Genomic DNA, 9,415 nt, shown 5'->3' with positions numbered 1-9,415 from the left:
AGAGAAACCCTGTCTCGAAAAAAAAAAAAAAAAATAGAAAGAAAGAAAAAAGAAAAAGAAATGACCCACCTCTGAAAACAAACAAAATCAATCTGTGATGACTCTTGGTGTTCTCAGCACTTGAAATTTTACAGCAGAATGGTGATTGCTGAGGCTCTGTGGCCAACCTAAGGCTACTCACTGGGCTTCACACCAGCCAGGGTGTGGGGCTTTGAACAAGAGCGGCCCCATAGGCTCATGCATGTGAGTATTTAGTTATTAGGGAATACCACTATTTGAAAAGCATTAAGAGCTGTAGCCTTGTTGGAGGGGTGTGCCACTGAGGGTGGGCTTTCAGAAGCCCAAACGAGGCCCAATGTCACCTTCCTTCCTGCTGTGTGCTGATCTGGATATAGAGCCCTCAGCTACTTCTTCAGTACCATGTCTGCCTGCGTGCCACCATGACAATGGACTGAACCTCTGAAACTGTAGACAAGCCTCACTTTAAATGCTTTCCTTTACTAGAGTTGCCATGGTCATGGTGTCTCTTCACAGCAACAGAACACTAAGACACTGGGGTAAAAATTAAGACCTTATTTGGTTGGTTGGTTGGTTGGCTGGCTGGCTTTTTGAGACAGGGTTTCTCTGTGTAGCCCTGGCTGTCCTGGAACTTACTCTGTAGACCAGGCTGGCCTCCAGTTCAGAGATCTGCCTCCTGAGTGCAGGGATTAAAGGTGTGCACCACCACCACCACCATCACCACCACCACCACTACCACCATCACCCAGCAAGACCTTGCATTGAGGGGGGTGGATTCCCAGAAAAGGGACATTTCCTATATTTCCAACTTTCCTTGTAGCTAAGCAAGGACATGTGATCATCTGTAGCCAATAGGACATGAACAAAAGAGGCTGGTCATGGAAACCCCATCTTACACATCAAAGGCAAGCTTCCCTTCTGGTTAAGTGTGATGGGGCAGAGAGTCTGCAGAGCTGCCCTCCTGCCTTTTCCTGTGAGTGAGAGAGGAATAAATATAGTGCTCCTGCATCCCTAACCCCCGACTCCCAGAAAGGAGACTCCCAAGTCTGAGGTCAGCCTGGGCTGCAGAGCAAACCTGCTTTCAAAAAAAAAAAAAAAAAAAAAGGAGCCCGGCAGTGGTAGGGCACGCCTTTAATCCCAGCACTTGGGAGACAAATGGATCTCTGTGAGTTCAGCACTTGGGAGACAAATGGATCTCTGTGAGTTTGAGGCCAACCTGGTCTGGTCTACCTAGTAAGGTCTAGTCCAACCAAGGCTAAATTGTGAGACCCTGTCTACTAAAAATAAAAATAAAAATGAAAAGACAATGGACTCAATGTCTTCCAATTGTTGAAAACATGTTAAGAAATATGTAGTTAATATCTAGCAATCAAAAACACCACATTTAGCTGGGCGTGGTGGCACATGCCTTTAATCCCAGCACTCTGGAGGCAGAGGCAGGTGGATTTCTGAGTTCGAGGCCAGCCTGGTCTACAGAGTGAGTTCCAGGACAGCCAGGGCTACACAGAGAAACCCTGTCTCATAAAAACAAAACAAACAAACAAAACAACAACAACAAACCCACCACATTCATGTTCATGCACCCACTTGGACCGATAGCCCTCTTGTTAAATCCTCAGGAGAGCACAGAAAGCTGGCTGTTACTAGTCCCATTTTGCAGATGAGAAAACTAATGCCTAGAAGAGCTAATCTCCCTACATCCCCCACTAGGTGGCCATGTTCTGTTCTTCACCCTCCCTCTGTGGAGACTTTTCAGAACCCTTCAGATGAGTCCTAAATATGGTCCCCAGAAGAGCTCAGCCTGTGGCTATAAACACAAAGGGCACAGATGGCCTACAGCCATATGACCCACCCACTCACCATAGACCCGCTGCCACCAAATCACCAGAGCCGTGAATCCGATGAAGAAGAAGACGCAGCCCATCACTGTCTTCCATTCGTTGGAGCGATGGTTCATCTCTGCGAAGGTTTCATGGAACTGGAGCCGGTACACTGGAGGCAGGCAGTGTGTGGAAGGGAACTCATGGATAACCATACCAAGCACCCTAGAGCCAGTTATTGGCCCCTGAGACCCTTGGCTGTCCCTTCCTGCACCATAAGCTGGTCACTCAGTCTCTGTGTGTGCAAGTGTGTGCTCATGGGCATGTATGTGCAGGAACATGAAGACTGGAGATCATCCCTCGTCCTCGTCTTCCTTAATCCTTCTCTACTGTGTATTTTGAGACAGTCTCTTACTAAACCTGAAGCTCGCTGATTAGGCTAGACTAGCTGACCAGAGAGATTCTCCTGTCTTGGCCTCCCCACAGCTGGGAGATTGCAGGCCAGTGCTTGCCATCCCTGTTTGTTTATTTGTCTGTCTGTTTGTTTGTTTGTTTCCTGGACTCCATGTGCTCACGCTTGCATGGCAGCACTTTATTGATTGAGCCGTCTCCCAAGTACCCCAGCCCGTTCTTGTTTGCTTATATGTTTTGCTTGTTTTGAGCTAGAGTCTCATCCCTGCCTCTCTGCTTCTTGGATGTCGCACCCTGTAGGCAGCTCATCCATCAGATCCTTATTAAACACATTCTGTACCCAAAACCTGGCAACCCTATGCACAGCAGTGACCAAGGTGAACAAAAATTCCCATCCTCGTGGAACTTAAGAGGGGAGACACCAAATGTCTCAGCAAATGTGTTAGGGGTGGGGTGGAAAAGCAGCCTCCATTAGGGAGACTGAGAAAGCCTCTAAGAGATCTTGGAACCCAAGTTTAGGTACAGAGAAAGTCAAGTTGAAATTAAACAAAGTCAGCATGGGTGGTGGCACATGCCTTTAGTTCTGGTACTGGCCAGGCAGAGGCAGGAGGATCTCAGTGAGTTCCATGTCAGCTGGGGCTACATATTGGATTCCAGACCAGCCAAGATATATTATGAAAGCCTTTGTTTCAAAAAACCAACCTAAATGTCTCAGGACTTCTACAGATAGGGAAGGGCCAAGGGCGGGCGGTGTGGCTGAGGGGTAGTGAGCCTCAGGAGAAGGCAGATCACACAGGACCTGGCCAGCCACAGGTAAGACAGATTTGGGTCCATTCTTTAGGTTTGGTTTTGGTTTTGTTTTGTTTGGTTTGGTTTGGTTTGGTTTTTTTTTTTTTTTTTTTTTTTTTTTTTTTTTTCGAGACAGGGTTTCTCTGTGTAGCCCTGGCTGTCCTGGCACTCACTTTGTAGACCAGGCTGGCCTAAAACTCAGAAATCCGCCTGCCTCTGCCTCCTGAGTGCTGGGATTAAAGGCATGCGCCACCACGCCCGGCTCTGGTTTTGGTTTTTTGAGACAGTTTCTCTGTGTAGTTCAGGCTGTCCTGAAACTCAGTCCATAGACCAGGCTCTGCCTCCAAAGTGCTGGGACCAAAGGCATGCACCACAACTGCCTGGCTGAGTTCATTTTAACTGAAGAGCGAAGGTGGATTTCTAACGCAGGAGTACAAAACCAAGTTTTTATGTGACACATTTTTATCAGGACTTTCCTGCCTTGCCTCTCCTTGCTGAGGGTTTTATCTGCTTTGCAGAGCTCGCCCTCCCAGACCTTTGGAAGAACAAGGGCTCTCTGCTCACTAATGTTCCCGGCACCCAGACTGCTGGCTGCACACAAGAGGCCCTGTTTTGTATCGTTATGACTTTAAAACTATAAAGCATTGGTTTATTTTGAGAAAGAATCTCACTACACAGCCCAGGCTGTCCTTGAATCTACAATCCTCCTGCCTCAGCCATTCCCAGGGCTGGGATTACAAGTGTATATATCATCATGCCAACTTAAAAACTTTATTTTTGCTTAAGTTGTATACCTTTTGGGTGATTATCAAAATATAGTCACATTCAGATCCCTCCCTAGGCTCTGACATGGCTATCGGTAGATGCGTGGACCAGGCCTATGGTGGCCCATGATGCAGCATGGTGCTTCAACTCAGACCAAGAGACAGAGCAGAAAAATCAACAGAGGGGACAAGGAGTGTCTGTGTGCCAAGGACCTCGTCTCAGGAGGACTTCAGGAAGGATGCTGACCCTTCCTTCCCTCGTTCCTTCTTTCCCCCCTTCCTTCCTTCCCTGCCTCTCTTCATCCCTGGTCACCCCTCTTTCCTTTCCTCCTTACAGTTCTTTAAGGGTGTCGGCCCCAAGTGAACAATGTTCCTCTGTACTTTAAATAGCTCTGAAACGACTGTGTGAAGGAAAAATGTGAGCTGGCACAGTTTCCTGGGCAGAACTGTCATGGGCTGGGCAGTTTGGCTGCCACAGTGACTCTCAACCCAGAGCAGCAGAAAGAAGGGAGGAGGTGGGGTGAAGGTGAGAGCGGGGGTGGGGGGAGGCAGGGGTGGGGCAAGAGGTCCAGTCTCAGTTGCTGTTTGTTGAGGGCATTGGTGCCATCCCGTATTTCACCAGCCTTCCCAGAGTGTGTGGTATGGCTGTGGTATAGTCCCAGAACCTTCTGAGTGGAAACAAGTCCTGACCAATGTCTAGTCTAAGCTGTGTGGCCAAGCCAGTGACTTTATCTTCCTGAGCCTCGGTTTTCTAGGGTTGTCCGACCAGCTGCTGGCCACTTAATTAATGGTGGGTACAGGGACATATTTAGTGTGGTGACATTTGGGTAAAGAAGGAAAGGGGTGGGGAGCTGGAGAGATGGCTCAGTGGTTAAGAACACTGACTACTCTTCCAGAGGTCCTCAGTTTAATTCCCAGCAACCCCATGGTAGCTCACAACCATCTGTAACGGGATCTGATGCCCCCTTCTGGTGTGTCTGAAGACAGTGACAGTGTACTCATATATATAAAATAAAAATAAATAAATAACTAGAAGAAAAGATGGCACTCCCTTTCTGATATAGAGGGGAGAGGGATGGAATTGAGAGAAGGAAGGAAATGAGGGAGAAGGAAGGAGGGAGAGGAGGGAGGAGCAGAGAGGGAAGGAGGAGCAGAGAGGGAAGGAGGGCTGAGAGGAAGGAAGAGGGAGGTTGGGGAGAGGGGGAGCAAAAAGAAGGGGAGGGAGGTGGGTGAGTGGTGGGGAACATGGAAAGAAGGAAAAGGAGCCAGACAGAGCCCTGGGCATGTGTTTACATGGCAAGGGTGCAGCCTGGCTTGTCCCCAACCATATTGCCAGGTTCTGCATTTGTGGCAGATGCCCAGTAAGACACCCAGTGAGTGAGTGAGCGACCAAGCCAGCTTCTGCCCATTGATACCTCCTGAAATAAAAGATGTCTGCCACCCCAACTGTGGAATGAGGCAAATAGGCTCCAGATAGCCAAGACTAGCCCAGGGCCACATAGCCTTCCTACCTCCTTGCTCCCTGCCTACCTCAGCTGCCTCTCTGTGCCCCACTTAGTGTCATAAGGACCCTCCACACCTGTCACCTGCTGTGACACCTTTCTCCACGTCACTTGGATTCCTCAGTAAGACCTCCTGGAGACCCCATCTGTCTTTTGGGGCTGTATTCCCAGGGATACATCCAACCTTAGCCACACATTCTGTCTCATACCATGAGGTCAGTCCAGGTGACTCTCCTCGTGTCCCCCATGTCACTCCCTTCAGACGTGGAGGTTCAGTGAATGAAAGGGTGAGTCAAACTTCACTCCCTCCCTTCCTCCCCCTTTCTCTAGCCAGCCCACCTAGCCCAACACTTACAGGCCACCTTCTCTGCTTGGCTCAGCTGGGTCCAGCTGCCCTTCTCTTTCTCCTTCAGGGCCTGCTGCTCCTCGCTGAGCTCTGTGCAGAAGGGCTCATCCGGCATGGGATAGGAGCGCTGGGCGTAGCAGTCAATGTAGGGGGTCATCCTCCGCTGGCTGCCAGCTGCAGGTACAAGGGAAGGAGCTGTGTCCAGGCTGCCCCAGAGTCACCCTCCTTTAATTGTGATTCTAATTACAGGCAGGCAGTACATCCCGTGTTCACCGTGTGCCAGCTGACGGCTTTCAGGTGATGTGGTCATTTCCATTTCATGGATGCACACTGCAAACCCTGTGTTATTTGGGATAACAATGTAAGCCTGAGGGGAGGTCCAGTAAGGCAGAGGCTAGGGGTGAGGAAGGGCTGAAAGAGGGAACTGAGATCCATTCGAAACTGCCATGCAAACTATAAAGTATCCTGTGTGTGTCTTTACACATGCCTAATGGTGCTTCATTAGAGACAGCTGGGTTCGCACTGCCACTTAACATGCAAGTCACTGTGCACAGTTGTATCTGAGCAGCCTCATCTAGAAGGAATGGGTGATAGATTGTCCCACACCTCAGTGGAGGCTCCCAGATAATCCATCCAAAGTTCCTCTGGGGGAAGAAGGGCCATGAGTGTAGTTCAGTCAGTAGAGTGTTTGCCTAGCGTACAGGAAGCCTGGGGTGGGGGGTGAGAAGGTCTGGGTTTGGTCTCCAGTACCCCTGAGCATGGTGGACCATGACTGTCTTCTCATCACTCGGGAGGACTTGAGTGGCAGAGGCAGAAGGATTAGAAGTTCAAGGTTGTCCTTAGCTACGTAGCAATTTCCAGATCAGCCTGGTACATGACAGCGTTTCTCCCTGCCACCTCCCCCTCTCCAAATGAAATAGAACAAAAGAAAAGGAAGGGACCTTTAAGTGACGTAGGGTAAAGACAGCTGCAGTGGCCTGACACCTGAGTTCAATCCCTAGAGTCTATGCCAACGTGGAAGAATGGATTCCACACGGTTGTCCTCTGACCTCCTCTCCAAGCATGGGGTAGCAGGACCCCATATATCCTGCATGCAGACAGTGACACATTTTAATGACCCCCATACATGGTGCACAGAAGCAATCATAATTTTTTAAGCACATTGCAGTATTCGGTGATCATCCCTCCAAAGAGGACAGTGTTCTTCCCAGCCTCTTCTAGAGGCTTTCCTTGGTAACTGGGCCTCAGCTTCTTGCAGACCGCTGGGTTTCCCTGAGCAAGGTTAGGAAGTGGAGGGCCTTGCTTGAGGGTCCCCTGTTTGTTGACACTAGAAGCAGGAGAACTATATCAGAGCAGGCTTAGTTCTGCGTCCTCTCTCTCTCTCTCTCTCCTTTTTTTTTTTTGAGACAGTCTCCCTTTGTAGCTCAGGCTGGTCTCTAACTCACCCTTCAGTCTTCCATGTACTGGGGTTGTAATGGATCAACAAATGGAATCTTTGACATTATTCTCCTGAGCCTCAAGACATTCCTCCTGCTATCTAGTTGAAATCTCTCCTGCTTTAGACCTCTTTCTTCTGACCAGTCCTGACACCAAGGTCTGGAAAGGAGAACTCAGGATCCCCGTTCTGCAGCACCCTCCCCCTTGGGATGCAAAGGCCTTAGAGGTAAGGTGTGGATCCACACTCTAACAAGACCTGGAATGAAGAGTCTGCCCCCTCCTTCCTCAGTGGCTCCATTTGCCCAAGAAACTTGGTCCAGGACCCAGGGACAGGATCAAAGGAAGTTATATAAGCTAGTTAACAGGCCTCCCTGTCAGAGCTCTGGATCTATGCTGGGTACCAGGATCTGAGACTTACCAGCATCTCCTGGGCTGTGTGTCCCTGTCCCTCTAGTTCTGAGTCCTGTCCTCATTACCAGACTCCGGGCAGCTCTGGAAAACATCTGCAGGATGAGAGACACGTCTGGTTCAGCACCACGTTGCTCTCTGGCTGCTCCTCAGGGCCAGATTCTGATTTGCTGATCAGGTGACCATTCCAGCTTTGTCTAATACCACCATGGGAATTGATGGGGGCTCTAGACCAGTAGTTCTCAATGCTGCGGTGACTCCTTAATACAGTTTCTCATGTTGTGGTGACCCTCCCCAACTGTAATATTATTTTTGTTGCTACTTCATAACTATAAGTTTTGCTACTGTTGCGAATCCTAACGTAAATACCTGATATGCCAGTGGTCTAAGGAGCCCCCAGTAAAAGTAGTTCAACGCCCCCCCATCCCCCTCCCAGGTTGGGAACCGCTGATCTAGATCTTTGGGGTCCTCTTGGGTTCTCCATTCATCGTTTGGAAAGTGGGAAGAGGTCAAGCTACTGGGTAAGATGTGAACAGTTCAGGACAGGGAGCCCTGTGCTCTGATGCCAGCCTCCCATCAGCCGAGCTGGGAAGCTCCACTAATTGTCTGCCCCAGAGAAAAGTCCCGAGCCTCCTTCCCACAGGGCTGTTAGCCCAGACCTCTAAGCAGAAGCTCTGGCTCCAAGGTCTCCTTAATTGACTGCCTACGTGCGCTCTGCCTGCTCCGCTGCAGGAGGAGGGGGCAGGCTGCGCCCTACCATCACTCTGGACTCGGGACGCGGGACATGCAGAGTCTGGTATCCCAGGGGCTTTAGAGGCTAAGGACCAAACTGGGTCAGCGGGTAGGAGAGGCAGCACTTCTAGGAAAAGGACCAGCCCACCCTCTGAAAAGAGACCTCACTTCTGGGGCCCGGTGTGATGCCCAGGACAAGGATAGTCAGTGGGGGAAACCTCAGCAAAAGAGGGCTGTGTGGTGGCCGCCGCGAACATCCCACCCCCGCGACCCTTGCCCTCAGGTGGGACTCACAATTGCAAGCTGGAGGCGGCGGAACTATCCAGAGCTGCCCTGCTGAGTGACTGGCAGGGAACCGCGGACCGGGCGAGGGGGACCAGAGCACGCCCCGCCTCCGCCCGCCACCCCCACGTGGGAACATCCCGCCTCGGTCGCTTTTGCAGAGCCATGTCCCCAGGGGCGCAGGAAAAGAGAAAGGACTGCGGCTTCCCGCTGGGTCCTCACCGGAGTAGGGACCTCAGCAGACCCCCAGCCGACAGAAGAACTGGAGAACCCTGCGGCCACACTTTTCCCCTTGCCATCCCACCAGGAATGCTGTCTGGTTTGGTTGAGTCAGGTTTTCTGGAGTCCAGGATGGCCTGCAACTTACTATTAGCAGAGACTGGCCCTGAGCTACCTCTTGCCTCCACTTTCAGGGTGCTGAGATTACAGGTGTGACGCCAGTGTCCATCAGTCATCCAGCCTTCCGCCCCAGGCAGCCTTCGTGTACCACTGTGGGCTCTCCTGGGCCCTCCACCCTAAGAGGGGTGCGGTAAGAGGAGAGGGGGAAGCCTCCTTCTGCCGCAGGCCACCAGCGGTCCCAGGATTCCAGAGGTAGAGACAGGAGGATTACAAAGTTGGCTTTGCTGTAGGACTCTGTCTCTAAGGAAAGAGAGAGAAAGCCACCCCCGGGATTTCTCATCTGAGCTGTGACTCTCAACAAGTGGCCTAATGTCTCTGAGCTCCAGTTTTCACTCGCCTGTGAGAGACCAAAGGTTGGTTCCTACCTCATGTATCTCACTTCACAGGCGGTAATACTTCATTACCAGAAAAACCTCAGGTACAATAAATAATGACCTATTGACCTAGCACTCTGGAGGCAGAGACAGGCCTCTGTGAGTTGGAGGCCAGCCTGGTCTGCATAGCTAG

The 9,415-nt window shown here is 50.8% G+C and overlaps 1 protein-coding gene across 1 annotated transcript in view; it reads right to left on the bottom strand.

Moving 5' to 3' along the window:
- Positions 1–8,587, bottom strand: part of LOC110290300 — an 11,748-nt gene extending 3,161 nt beyond the window's left edge. The window contains exons 1-4 of the mRNA XM_021156826.2: positions 8,522–8,587; positions 7,506–7,590; positions 5,660–5,824; positions 1,879–2,010 (exon numbers count right to left, since the gene is read on the bottom strand). Of these exons, the coding sequence (XP_021012485.1) occupies positions 1,879–2,010; positions 5,660–5,824; positions 7,506–7,590 (382 nt within the window). The 5' untranslated portion in view covers positions 8,522–8,587. The remainder of the gene's footprint in view (positions 1–1,878; positions 2,011–5,659; positions 5,825–7,505; positions 7,591–8,521) is intronic.
- Positions 8,588–9,415: the final 828 nt, after the last annotated feature.

This window comes from Mus caroli, chromosome 2 (genome assembly GCF_900094665.2).
Source record: "Mus caroli chromosome 2, CAROLI_EIJ_v1.1, whole genome shotgun sequence".
Taxonomy (NCBI): domain Eukaryota; kingdom Metazoa; phylum Chordata; class Mammalia; order Rodentia; family Muridae; genus Mus; species Mus caroli.
This window is presented reverse-complemented; position numbering and strand designations above follow the sequence as displayed.